Here is a 15,119-nt window from a genome sequence, read left to right on the forward strand (position 1 = left end):
ATTGCTAAGGTGTCAGATGAGATAATGATCAGAAAGCAGAGTCTTTTCCAATGTCACTACAGGCTTCTAAACTCAGAACTGAAGGTTTGGGAAGCATCCTTATTGCATAAGACGTGCAAGGCTAGCTGAAGCTGCCAAAGCATCAAAAGCTTCCTTTTCAAAGCATGCAGCTTCTTATTCCTTCTGTGTCCAGCTGACTGGCAATCTGTGATGTGGTTGCATGACAGGAGTTAAGAACACACCCAGCAGAGCTCACCCTTGAAGCTGGATGGCCACAGAAAATCACAAAACTACTACTAGTTAGTGATGCTGGTTTACTTTGGTGAATGAACCTTAGATCCAGAGGAGTTTCATGATGTCCTGCCCTTTGGTTTTGGCTTTAAAACCATCTCAGGAAAATAAGCTTCTTACTAATGACACTTATCCATAGTATAGCATTTTCTGAACAATATATTGAAAAATTAGGTTCATAAAGTTGAAAGCCAAGTGGATTCAAAGCTGCTTGGAGGTGAGTGATCTTCTTTTAGTCTTATTTGGGTTTACATTCATGGCAGAAAGAGGAAACAAAGAACAGTCCTCTAGGATGTGCAATGACAAACTGAAGAACTAGGTGCTATACCAAAACCATACCATTTTATTCCACTTCTCCACTAATTCCAGCATGTGACTCCTTGAACACCAGCATGCAGAACTCTAAAGGAGATAAAATCGTTTCTTCTATGTTTAAAGAGAGGCGATTTGTTTTGTTGGTCTTTTTTTTTAAACTAGGAGATCTAATTGCCCCCCTTTTTTTCTTTCTTTTCATTGGGCAAAATAGTTGCAACCTTTTTGTTTATTTATTCAGCAGTACCCATACTTGATGCATAGCAAGTTTCATCAGGTGCAAGAACTGTGCCAAGCATGTCTTTACAGCACTTGTATCCAGTGATGGCTGAATTGCCACGTGCCCACCTCACATGTCAACCAGTGACATCTCTGAAGAGACTTGAGTGTTTGCTAGTCCACAACACCAGTCTCTTCGTTGCTTCTTTTTCATGTGTTAGATAGACTGTCTTCCCTCTTAAATTTGTCTGAGCTCTGAAGACAAGTAAGCATTTTTAACAGTTGAGAAAGAACATGATAAAAAGCAATAGCTCTCCCCATGTTGTTCTATTATCAGATAGTCATCTGTCTCATCATGTTTTGTTGATAGGTTTTGAGATGCCTGTGCTGTTAGACCTTGATCCCACAAGTTACTGCCTGCTTCTCAGAGTGTTTGCGCTCACCTTCTGCTCAACACCCACAGATACAAAGTCCTAAGCAGTGGCTTATCCAGAAAGTCTGGTACAAGTATTTCACAGTTATCGCTTCGAAGTTACACACTTTTTGCAAATTTCAATAAATTCTTTCTGAAAGGACTGGAAGTACCACTAAGCTCTGTAGAACCCTGTCATATGCAAGTTTGCAACACGTTTTATTTTTCAGTAGCTGAGAAAAACACGTTAAATTGTGGAGAAGCACAGTGGCCTCTATTTGCAGATACTGAATATGCTGAAAGCAAGACGAAGGAAAGAAAAGGTTTTGGCTTGCAGATACAGGTCTTCTGGACACCCTTCCATTCACATAATGCATAAATGGCTCAAGAAATGCTGTCTCTGAATGTAAGAGTCAAGAAATTACAAGCTTGATGTGATCATTCACTTATGCCTTTTAAAGGGGTGAAAACATATTCCCATATTTAAGATCCATTTTTATCTAAGGCCAAAGTAACTCAGCAAGTGTTTCAGTATTATGCAAAATTTTAAAAGAAAAATTAGCTCAGCCCTCCAATCCAGTACAAGGTCAGAGAGATAGCTGGATAAATGCTCTCCTGCAATTTAAGGTACAATAGAATTTTGTACAAAGGTACATTTGTAAAAGCACTTTACGTTTACATATTTGCCTATTATAAATCAGAACAATTCAAAACACCACAGTCACTTAAAGCACTCAGGTCAGCCCTTTCCGCCCTAATGAATGTGACAAATTGTGGGATTCACGTGCACACTGTCAAGTTAGTTTCCAAGTAACAGTGACAATTTATTCATATTTATAAGTCCTACAGAGTTTTTTTCTAGTTGTTGCAGTGATGCTGGGCCTGAATGCAATTCCTAGTTCAAATGCCAACAGCAGCACTGCAGCCGTGCATCTTATAATGCTAGTCTTTATTGTTTAAGTCTGGATAAAAATATAGCAATTACTTTGACTCCTAAGAAGTAACTATCAGTAACCCACCTATACAGAGGTTTACCGATATATAATAATGCTTGAATATCCTAAGTATCACGTGTACACACATACATACAATCCATTTATGCAATGTACATGATTAATATAACATATATGAAACACTGAGCATTCATCAGCATCTCTTGTTCTATGCAGAGTTCAGATGTCTGTACCCTCAGTTGCAAAGCACTATTGATACAAGCAGCATTTTTCCATTACTGATGTGGGAGAGGGTCATCAATGCCACTTGGCATCTCCCCAGTAACCAGCACTTTTCTTACTTGAGTGAACATACTCCTTCCCCCTCGAGAATAAAATCTCCTCTGTTCATTTTTAGTGTTACAGGAATACAGTCATTTTTTTAATATCATTAATTAGAAGAAAAAGTCACTTCTGTGCTGGCATCTTTAAAGCACATTCTCTGTAAAAAGTGTTGTAACAGTTCTGTTTCTCAATTAGGAAAAAAAGCAGAACCTCTAAAGAGATTCAGTACTCAATTAATTATATTTAACTGAGGCAGCAGTTATTGGTAAACAAAGTATCTGAAAAATTCACCTCATCACAAACCAAATACTCTAAAACGCAGTGAAAATGAGTGAGTTTTACAGAATTTTCAAAATATATGAGAACTGCTACTATTTTTGATCAAAGCTATACACCCACATTTTCTTATGATGGCTTGCTTCCTATGCCCCTAATTCAAGAGGAGAACCAAGCAGGAAAGGCAACGCAACAATCAACCCACAGTTCTACGTGCAGAGCCAGCTCTTCACTCTCCTGTCTCCCCTTGTGCATATGCCAAGTCAGTTGGGCTTGGTACATATCATGGGTGGTTGCAGAAGAAATGCAACTCAGCAAGGAGAGGAAAAAAGGGCTCTTTGCTTTAAAGAGGTGCCCTGGAGAAAACGGTCTCAACAGGGCAGACTAACTAGGAACTGTCAAAATATCATTTACTAGCTCTGTAGATTCCTGTTCTCCAAAGAGATGCTGTCAAGTAAAATAGACCTAAAATGTGACAGGCTTTGATGTTATTGTAACAAGGTGGTCTCTTCCAAATTCTAAATATGCATTTCAGTAATGTGATATGACATGTTCGCGGGAAAAGTCCGAAATGCTTAATGCTGCGATATACCTGGGACAGAACTGGGTAAGAGGGGATTGGAGGACATACTGCAAAATAAACGTGAGTGAGGGAAGAGAGAAGGATCTGGAAATGTCAGGCAAGTGGGATTTACAAATGAACAAAGAGATGGACTCATGCATTTGGAGCTGAAGGAGGAAGTGAACTGAACAGAACCAGTACAGAGGTAAAAGAGAGGAAGGTATGAAGAGAGGAGTAGAAAGATTGGCTTAAAGTGGGAGATTAGCCCTCTGTCTTTTGAACCTTTAGAGAAAGTTGGTTCACTGCTCAGTGGATTTTGTACAGCCATGAGTCCAGATAAATGGTCCCAAATTGAGCTCCTGAGCCAACTATCACTTGTAAGACTGTCAAAAGTAATCTGCATCTTATTCCTAGGACTGGCTAAAACAGTGAGATTAAATTGCCTTGTTAGTGTTTTTAATTAAAAGTCAGAGAGAGCATGGTGAAATACAGAGAGCTGGTACTCATCCACAGTCTAGAAAGTTTGGAAGCCACTAGGCCAGAAACTTAAAGCGGAGTTTTTCAGTTAATGATCTCTCTAGGGCTTTAAATAAAATGTCAGATATCATGAGACTCATCGTAACACCACAGGAGTTGGCAGCACTGCTCTCCAGGGCATTCTTAGTCCACTGCAGAGCCAGCATTTGCATGCTACTTTTTGTTATTAGGCCCAGCTGGACTGTAATCTACCCTCCCTTTCTCCACACCTTCTTTGCTATTTGCAGAGAGATACGCTTCATTACACAAGAAATAATAAGCCTTCATAAATTACTGGTGAGCCAGAAGTGTAGGAAACCTAGGAAAGAGCAGTGCTGTTGCTGAAGTCTGCTAAGCAGGAAGTTTTGTAAACTGAGAAAATCTCTCTTCAGAGAAATGCTTTAGTTTCTCAAGTGTTGCATCTGTCTGTACTGGATTGGATGGATAAAATTGCAGTTAAATGATGGTGCAGCTTTTCTTTTTTCTTTCATTCTTTCTTTCTTTCATTCTTTTTTTTTTTTCTTTTATTTTTTTTGGCAGCATCCTTCCATTTACTAATTGTTTGCCAGCAAGTTTTATGTGAATAGGAAGCCTGAAAATAATTCTCATGAGTATTCAATTTGAACATCTGGTATCATCATGAATGTAACTTGTATAATGAGGTTCTCTGCATTGAACATAGGCTGCATGGTGAGGAAAGGGCTTTGAAGCAAGTGCACCTGAATAGAGCAGGTTTTGTAAAACAGTAACTCTCCGTCCCAGTGTGCGTGCCCTAAATCCCACTAACAGTAATGACAATAACCCCTCCTCATATAGGATAATTAGTGCTCTTAGAGTTTAAATTTTCAGGTATTGAGACATTCAAATGAAGTGTGCCTAACATTAGAAAAAAATGTGGAAATTGCTTCGCTGTTTGGTTACATTATGTCTGAAGGGGGGAAGACAAAACTGTTCATGGCTGGGTTAGCATGTAATTGCCCCAAATTATTTATTTTTATACCATTGTAATTCTGTTTTCAGAGTTTATTCAGGATAGTTAGCTAGCTGTTTTCAAGCATTAACCAAAGGATTTTTCTTAAAAAAGCCAAGTGACATAGTATGCTTTTTGTGGAAACATGGGAGAGCAATAGAAGAGGCATTTATTAAAGAATGCAGGATAGGAATAATGCTGCTTTTATCTGCTAATAGCAGACGTATTTCTATGCACCTGACATTGACATCCAAGCAGTATTTATGCTAGTGATCAGGTATTTAGTAACTGTCCATGAAGAAAAGAAGTCTCCTCGAGGAACTCAAGGCAATGGATCAAGACGGCTTTAGATATCAGAGGACTCAGGAGCATTGTTGTAAGATGGGCTGAGAAGATGCCTCAAAGTGATCAAGGTGTAGCTTAGTCTTACTCTTCCAGGAAGCTTCTTGGCGATACCATCAAAGAGTTGTGTTCCCAAATGCCTTTGAACTGTGCACAGAGCACACGTAACTAAAAATTATTCTCAGAGCTCAGTTTTTATGGTAGGGTTTACAAAAGTCAGGTGTGAGACAAATGGATCTATGCCTGGGTAGTTATGGATAATAACAGCCTCAACTCATTCTGCTGAGAGCTGACAACTAGTGCAGAATGCAGAGAGAGGGTCAGCTTTGACATTTTGTGGTGAATACATAGGTTAACACTTCTCTAGTTGCTCAGTGTGTGTCCCCACCTCAGAGGCCATCCAGCTTTCTGTCTGCAATGACGGCCGAGCCTTCCTTCCCACCACCTCGCAAACCTCCTGCAAACCCAACCTTCCCACCCACCTCAAGGCATGGGTCACTCACTGGCATCACCTCACACACCCCCTGCCACTGAGCGACCACAACAGGATCCTCAGATGGTAGCACAAAGTTTAAATTCTTGTGGGCTGAAGCACTAAGTAGAGCCTTATAAGGTAAAAATTAATGAGGCTCCAGTGGTCCCATGTAGTCTATGAAGTTTTTCCTTCAAGGCAGCCCCGGTCTCAACTTCTCCCTTTCCTGACACATGTCAGCATGCACACACCAGTGTATCCTCTTCCAGTTTTGCATTCAACGTGAAACTGAGCCCATTACTCACTTTTGAAATCTTTCTCCCAGTAACTGTTAAAAATGCCACCTCCTTTCTTGTGCCACCACCAGCAGTCCTGCCACACTTCCTTTTCTCTTCCTTCACATGCTGAACACAGGTCCAAAATCTTCTTTTGTTCCACCTCGCTCTTCCTGGGATCTGACCTCTGCCTTTATTCTGTCAAAATCATACCCAGCCCTTGTGACCTCATGTTTGAATTCCAAGAGTTCCTTTTCTTTGGCCCTCACTTGACCCCTTTCTCAAGATATATACAGCATATCTCCTGAGACCACCCAAACTATACTTCTGCTAAGACCATCTTGCAGATGAATGACAAATGCCATTGTTGTATAACGTAGCCTGCTTTCTACAGCATCAGGACGTAGCTACCCTTCCAGATCCTCCAGAAACATTTTCACTTGCTGATTTTCCCCTGGCTGTACTGCTTCACAGTTCACCTATTTGAAAAACAAGCCAGCTAGCTAGGGATAACTTTTATTTTTTGTATTTATAGTTGTGATTTTTGTGTCCTTATTTCTCTCCTCACATTTGGTCAGTCCCTCAAGCTGAAAACTCTTTGAAGAAGTATCTGTGTCTTGCAAGATGGCTTTTTTTTGACATTGTAAATGCTTTGCAATGGGAGTGATGCAAAAAATTACCATAATAACAGCCATCATTTTGACAGTTTCTGATGCTTTTCTTGTTGCTGTTATCAAAAGAAGCATTATATCATTTAAAACCTTATTTTCATGTCAGGAAATTAGGATAATGACATTAGTAGAACTCGGATGGCAGGAAGGTTTGAGAATATGCTTTTCATCTGTTTTCATCCACGTCGATACATTAGCTGAAGTTCTAAACCCTGACAAATTCTGCTGAAGATGTTAGACCAAAAGTCTGAAGGCAGATGAATAAGCACAGAAGTCTTCAGTTTTATGACCTTTTCTATACAAGATAGAAGAATCTATAGGAAAAAAAATCTATAGGCAATGTTCTGCTAGGAGGACCTAAGGGAATTCTGTGCTCTTGAATGTACAGGAGAGTTTTCTGTTATTGTTGTTAGTGTTTCCTCGTTTGTTTTTCAGTTACTACCTCCAGATTGCCTCAGACTCTTGAGATAAGCTACTGCCTATGCATTTCAACTCAGACTGTCCCCAGTATGTGAATTAGTAGTCTGCCATTAATGTTAACTGTAATGTTATTAGGGCATCATCTAATAAGAAATGCACAGGTGTGCGCTAATAGCACTGGTAGAAAATTTTGAGTTCTCCCTAATTTCCTCAATAAATAGATACATTCAGAGATGTGGGGTGCTCACTTTATTTCCTGACCGCTCTGACATGATGTGAGTCATAAAATACTACAATTACCCTGTATCACCTGTGAACACTTACTCTATGTTAGCTCCAGTGGGCATTATTATGCATTAGGTTAAATGTAATCACAACTAAAAGTAATAGGTACATATCAGTACTACTCATAAAGAAGGCACACTCGTAACTATCTGAGATAGATGCCCTAGAAAAATAAATTGTTTGTTTGTTCTGAGGCATCAGTCAATGAGTATATCCTTAGATTTTAGTGGATTTCTGATCATCCACTCACTTCACTTTTTGTTTTAAAGAGGGTGTCTTTTTGCTTTCGGTCTAGCCTGGGTGCACTACATGGAGTCTAACTTGCCACTAAGGCTGTTGCCAAAGTGTATATGGCACTTCTGCCTCCGCACAAGTAAATCACACTAACCTCTTAGATGTCCTCAAAATATCAATGTGAAGGGTTCCCCCACTTACATATGTCTAATCTTCCTCCAGCCATTTCTCTGACACTGGCAGGTATCATTTTGCATCCCTAGGTGAAAATGCTGTAAAGCATGTATTGAGCTGGTTTCCAGCTGTGTTTGTTTAGTTAGGAATATTTTCTTCCGCTTGCAGCATGGGCAGCTACTTGAGATTCATGTCGGAGTTTTCTTTTGATCTGGCTTCCATGTATATAGTTCGTCTCTAAATTCATTGTCTTTTTATCCTAAGATGCTTTTCATCATGCCTCAGAGAGGGATTCTGTATCTGAACTAGCAAACTTAAAATGGCGTGAGAAGTTGCATTCAGATGAGCTGAGTAAACTTTTTTTCAACAAAAGGTATATTCATTAGCTTTGTCAACTAAGTTACTGCAAAATTTTGAAAGATGTTTATGTTTCAAAGTTCAGATTCCCTTCCCCCAAAATTCTCCTCTAATTTTAATTTAGTATTCATTTAAGTGCCTTTTTAATATAATATATGTAATTATAAATGCAATATGATAAATTCAATTATAATTTGTTTTATATATAATAGATATTTTGTTTAGAATCAGAAGAGACATTGGTCTGAATCCAGAGTCCATTTCACTAAGATACAAATATTTTAAAGTTATACTTATTTTAAGTCAACATACAGAATACTTCTGATTTTATTTAAAGCAGCTACCCAGGGCTGAATGAGCTGGAGCCCTTGGGGTTCACCAGATGTCTTTCTTTGACTTGTTCTCCTTTTCTGCTAACCACTCTGTGCACACATGTTGGGAACCGACTATCTGTAGCTTTAGATTAAATAGCAAAAGAACTACATGTATTTAATGTCATATCGTTTGTGGACTCTTTTCTAAAATTTAAAAGCTTGTGACAACTTAGTATTCTGTTATGCTGTTGCTATATTTGTTGCATTCTCCTTATTTAAGGACATATTTCTACCTTGGACTCCATCTTAAATTGCTTACTGTGAATAGCTTGGAAGATCACCAGAGTGTATAATAATGATGATAAGAAATTGTACACCTCTGGGAATCCTGCCCAATATCACAAACATATCTCTGCTATATTCTTATTCTCTCACTTTAGGTTGTTCGGGAGATTTCAATTTTGTCTTAAAATAGATTGCAGCGTCTTTCAAATTCAGCCTTTTCTTCTGGTGTCTGCAATCTAGAATAACGGGGCACCCATCCTTGGATGGGATTTCTTGGTAGTACTGTCATGTAATTATTGTCATACAGGTTTTAGTAAGTATACTAAAAATAATTTTTAAATAACAAAATAAAATAATGCCATTCAGCGGTGTAACTCTGAATTTTTTACCAGTGAAAAAGCTGTATTCTATTTCTAAAGGAAAAATGGGTGGTTACCTTCACTGCTCATATAGCATGTGACTCGCTCCATTCGGATGAGTTATTTTTTAAACTCTGATACGTTCATCACCTACAGGTTACTTACTGTCACAATATGTCGTAGCGCTTTCCATTTCCCCTAATTTGCTGCATTGTCAACTAAACACCACGCAGCGGCTCGCTCACTCCCCCTTGGTGCGACAGAGAAGAGAATTGGGAGAGTAAAAGACAAAACTCATGGGCTGAGATAAAGACAGTTTAATAGGTAAAGCAAAAGCCATGCACGCAAGCAAAGCAAAACAAGGAATTCATTCACTGCTTCCCATGGGCAGGCAGGTGTTCAGCCATCTCCAGGAAAGCAGGGCTCCATCAAGCATGTGGTTCCTTGGAAAGAAAAAATGCCATCGTGTCCGCCCCTTCCCTCGTTATCTGCTTAGCTTTATAAGCTGAGCATGATGTCATATGATATGAAATACCCCTTTGGTCAGTTGGGGTCAGCTCTCCCAGCTGTGCCCCCTCCCAACTTCTTGTGCACCCCCAGCCCACTCGCTGCTGGGGTGGGGTGAGAAGCAGAAAAGGCCTTGACTCTGTGTAAGCCCTGCTCAGCAGTAACAAAAACACCCCTGTGTTATCAACACTGTTTTCAGCACACACACAAAACACAGCCCCATATTAGCTACTATGAAGAAAAATAACTCTGTCCCAGCCAAAACCAGCTCTCCCAGGTAGAGTCTAATTGGTAAGAGTAAGAGAGTACAAATGACAGAGAGGGACTTTTTACCAAGGGCTGTAGAGACAGGACAAGGGGGAACAACTGTAAACTGAAAGAGAGTAGATGTAGATTGGACATAAAGAATTTTTTTACAATGAGGGTGGTGAGGCACTGGCACAGGTTTCCCAGAGAAGTTCTGGATGCCCTATCATTGGAAGTGTTCAGGGTCAGGCTGGATGGGACTTTAAGCACCCTGATCTAGTGAAAGGTGTCCCTGTCCATGGTAGGGGGGTTGGACTAGGTGATCTCTAAATGCCCTTTCTAACCCAAACCATTTAATTTTGACTTGAGTTTTTGTTAGACTAAGGTTTATATTTGCTTGGCTTTTTTTCTTCTTTCCTTTAGCATAGTTTGTTGTCTCTTACAAAAAAAAAAATTATTTCATCCTCTTATTTGCCCATTGGACTCATCATTGCAATTTCTTGAGGGTAAATTTTGTCATGGAAGGATGATTACATGCTTTTCAGAACAATTTAATTTGATGCAACAATACTGTAACTGTTGCTAAATCTTCCAGAGAGATTCTGTAGAATATCCAAATGAAGCGCAATAACCAATCATGTTTGTATTTGAGTAGTAGCTAACTGTACTTTATTTTGGATAATAGATTTGTACTATTTTGAAGTTAATAAAAATTATCTGAGGAAAAGGTAGATTTGTTCTACCAAAGATAGCACATTTTTATTGGTAATGAAATATTGTGAAATTCTATCTAAGCATTGATATAATTTCACAAACGTGTTGAATCATGTTTTCATGGGGAACAGGGGACTCTTTGTCTGCAGAAGGTCTAGTCAAGAGAGGCCTAATATTAAACAGAGTTAATATACAATTTCCTATAATTTTGAGTTTGACCACATTGCTATTGTAGGTGGGCAAGAAAAAATTCTGTGATACCAAGCCTGAAATCATTTAATCAGGAATGTAAATCAGTTATGTGCTTCAATTACCAAATGTTGATAGAATTGGCTATGGTAGATTGTTGTTTTTTAATTACAGCTGCTCTGTAATGTTGTTGTGTTACCAGGTTCCAAGAAGGAAAATAGTATAGTATGGCAGTTTGCTACGCCAAATGACCACAGCTACTGCCAAGTACAAATACTACCAGGAGTGAGTTCTTCTATAGGATGATAACCACATCCCTAAAGTAATGAATGTCACACTTCCCTATATGTATTTATGTTTAGATAATTTATTTAAATAATGTTCCTAGCACATGCTTTATAGCCTCCTGCCTTTTGCTACACAAATTTTAGCTTATATTGCAGACTGTGCAAGTCATTTGGCAAATGTAATTTCCATCCCTGCATACTAATCGATTTCTTCACAAACACCTGCTATCAGTTATGATAATAAAAATGCCATTCTAAATTGAAAAGGGGCCAAATAGAGCTTCCTAAGGAAATGACTTAAGTGTCTTTCAATGCCTTTAAAGAAGTAATGTTCTTGTAGTGCCAACACTTTTTTTTAGCATTTATGTTTTATATAATTTTACTCTATTATATCACTTTTCTGTCTAAATGGTTCTCATAACCACTGCTATGAAGTAGTTCATAGCGGGAATGGAGACGAATTTCTGTGTTTCCTCTCTCATCAGATTAAATCCAGCAACTCTAAGTAGTCAAAATTCCTTAGCACAGATCTGATTGGAACACCTGGCCGCTACACTAGTATAATTATTAAACGGTTGTATCAGTTCCTGTAACATCACTGGGAAAATGTTGTAAAGTTGGTGGGTGCTTTGCCCTTGGACTGCATGCCAGTTTCTTCCTAAAATATAAGCCTAAATTTAGCAGCCAGATTGCAAGTAGCATTTGAATTATCCAGGGTCACTTTATGGTTCCTTCCATCCCAGGAAATAACTTCCCAGCAACAGCCTTTGCCAGAACCTAATAATTTTCAGCTCTGCTGGGTCTTGTCTCAGCTCCGAAATGTCTCGCTGGCTTTCAGCTGTATCATCATCTCCCCTCAAAATGTCCTGGGCATTATTTGTAAGAAAACAATCCATTTTACTGATTTCTTCACATTTTCGTTTTCTCTTAGCTCTAGCCGCCCAAGCATACGCACTAAAGGAAGAGAACGATAGTCTTCGATGGCAGCTGGACGCTTATAGGAATGAAGTGGAACTCCTGAAACAGGAGAAAGGACAGCTCTTTCGGACGGAAGAAAGCCTTACAAAGGACCAGCAGCTGCAGTTTCTGCAGCAGACAATGCAAGGCATGCAGCAGGTATTGCCATGGAAGAAAAGCACGGGTCTTCTTTTTTAGGAAAGTCGTAGCATGGGACTGTGCTGTACTGAAGACTCTTAGCCATGAAGGTCCTGATTATTTTTCAGAGTGAAAATCTTATGGAATTTAGATTGGGGAAAGGGGTGGAGGAATTGGGGACATATTTAGGGATAGTTATTTTAGGAAGTCATAAACTGTAAACCCATCAATCATTCAAGAAAACTCCTTATGCATGTTTATTTAGGAACAAATTACACCAGTACATCCCCTATTGCTCACCTCACTTAATCCAATTGGCCCTAATTCTGCACAAAAGTTCAAGAAAATTTGACCAGTGTAGCATAGCCAGTGCTTTGTGGTGCCTTCGTTTGCATTCATCTGCCTCTTTAGATGAATCTTCACTTTGCATCTTTTTTCTGCTGACTCTTGTTGAAGGATAACTGAGACACCTCCAGCTTGTCCAGACTACTACCCTCCTGCTAACTTGCAAGTGGATAGCGACATCAGTGCTATCTCCTGAGCTTTTGTCGTTTATGCTGACCCATGGATGTAACCTTTTCATTCAGGCAATTTTTAAGTGGTTTAGTGCAGCAACAAAGCTTTTTCTTTGACATCAGTCAGACAGAAACTGCAATGTGTCCCTGCAGGGTGGGTTCAGCTGATCTTATCCATTCTCTCTTATTTGTCAGCACGCTCCTGATGTTGTGCTGGGCAAGTCTTGGCAAGCACATCCAGGCTGCTCCCACTGATTCGTCTGACACATGCACTAACACATAAGCACCCCTCATTCAACATGCATGTGTATAAACTCTTTCCTGCCCAGGCACTTGTATTCAGCTGCTACATGACAGAGCGCAAGGGCAGTGGCTCACCACAAGACTGAATTGGGCTCCCATCTGGAATGGAGCTTCTCAAGATGCCACTGCAGAGGTTAATTTTGCCTCCTTCGTCTGTGCCCTGAAGCAACACATGGGCTCCATCACTCCTGGTTATTAGGTTCCAGAAGGGGACAAGTTGTACCCACTTCCAGATTGTACTAAGCTGTTTTTTAATGACAAAAACCAGGAGACATTCATTTACGTATGAACTGCCTGGTTGGGTTAGGAATTGCATCGCTATCATGGTACCCCTCGAATCCAACTAGTCTGTAAATCCCGCCTAACACCAAATAACAGTGCACAATAAAAGCCTACATGTGTGCTTATATGAACATAAACCCCTTTAAGCCTGCAGAGTTCCAGAAAATTAGGGTGATTTATAGTATAGTGGAATAATTCTGAATAAAGTATTTGAAAAATAGAAAATAAGTCATTGATAATTCAGGAATAAAATCTTTCCTGAATTTAGGAATAAAGTCATTAATCAAAAAACCTTGAGGTTTCAGTATACTTTAGATATGCTTGACGTCTATTCGGAATCTTATCCTTACATAAACGGATACTTAAATATCACTGGCTTCATTAAATTTAACTGCATATATAAATATTGTGCTCAATTTCAGCCTGGTGCTCATTCTCCATTAAAATTAGTGAAAAGTGGGCACAAAATACTACTAAATCAAAATGCTAGAGCCCTAACGCTCATTTTGCACCATTATAATTTCCTACCTGAGGTCTGGATGAAGGGTAATCAAGTCTGTAGAATATAAATAGATTTCTGTTGGAACTTCAAGCAAATGTTAATAATGCCAGTCAATAACAGAGAGTGACTTATTACCTCTCTGTTCAGCTAGCAATGGAGACTGTAGTCCCTATTACTCTGAGAGTTTCTACGCTTATAAGAATTTGTCTGTGAGGTTCTGAATTTTTCTAGTTTGCCATCTCGGGGTCAGACCTACTAACTCCCAATGGGATATAATTAGAGATGGCCCAAGGAGTTGGAGAAGACATTGCAGATAATCCAGTCTGACAATATGCTGAGGAGGGCAGCAACACAGTAGCACGGGAGGTGGAGTTCAGAATATTTGGTGGGAAATTAACAGTCAATTAAGTAGCTGGATGATGGCTTTGGATTTCAGTGATTAGCTGTAGTCATGACATCTCATAACCTTTGTGCTTTTCATGCAGTTCATGCACAAATATTTAGAAATAAACCTTTGATTTAGGTAGACTCTGTTTTGTCTCAGCTTGGTTTTGTAAATGTTGAGAGATGACAACCTTAGCTGAAATCCAGCAGTATAGCAGGTGCTCAGCATCTATGGAAATCAGTCTCCCTATGAAATATTAAACATATAGCCAGGGCTTGAGTAGTAATAATTTAACAAGAAGACCTGTATTCCCTTTTATCCTTTTATATATATTAAAATTAATTTCAGACAAGGTAAACTGAATGCCATTGAATTCCTGAACCCTGCATATATGTCAGAGTTAAAAAAATGTATTCTTCCTCCTTCTTTCCTCTTCATTCTCCCCCCACTTTTTCATACACCTCTTCTTCTCCTAGCTTTGAAAACTACAGAACAAATGATTAGAGGTGCAGCCTGAAAAGCAAATTTATCTGAGGAAAAAGTGGATGCATTTTCAGAATCAAGAAATTTTTTGTAAACATACTTGGTGCCAAACAATAGCAAATAACACAATATCAATGTATTTTTAATGTCATTCTACCATCTGGACATTTTTCAGGATTCTTTCCCACATTTATAGAACTGATGAAATGAATGTTTATTTTCTCTTCCATCACTCCTACTGATCCAAAGTAGCATCAACAAAATCACACAGATGTTTGCTTATGAAGTATACCTTATGGGCACTAGTAGCCACCTGCTTATTTATCGTGTCTAAAAAAGAAAATCCTTTGGACTAATGACATTGAACTTACGGGATTTTTAGTCAACTTCCTCCATAAAACTGTGTCACAGTTTAATTTCATACCCACTGTGAGATCTCAAACAAATGGAAATAATGTCTTGTATCCATGGTAACAAATGAGATACACTTTACCTGATTTTGAGATGGAAATTGGATTAACTTGTCACTGCTGCATAGGTGGTACTGCCTTCAATTCATTTCTATATGAGAATACACATACCAAGCAG

At 39.0% G+C, this 15,119-nt stretch overlaps 1 protein-coding gene across 7 annotated transcripts in view; it reads left to right on the plus strand.

Annotated features, from left to right (window-relative positions):
- Positions 1-15,119, plus strand: part of ENOX1 (ecto-NOX disulfide-thiol exchanger 1) — a 379,677-nt gene that overhangs the window by 323,827 nt on the left and 40,731 nt on the right. For all 7 annotated transcript variants that reach the window (XM_075087456.1, XM_075087509.1, XM_075087466.1 and 4 more), the window contains one exon: positions 11,898-12,082. In XM_075087456.1, coding sequence (XP_074943557.1) covers positions 11,898-12,082 — 185 coding nt within the window. The remainder of the gene's footprint in view (positions 1-11,897; positions 12,083-15,119) is intronic.

This window comes from Phalacrocorax aristotelis, chromosome 1, assembly GCF_949628215.1.
Source record: "Phalacrocorax aristotelis chromosome 1, bGulAri2.1, whole genome shotgun sequence".
NCBI classification, from domain to species: domain Eukaryota; kingdom Metazoa; phylum Chordata; class Aves; order Suliformes; family Phalacrocoracidae; genus Phalacrocorax; species Phalacrocorax aristotelis.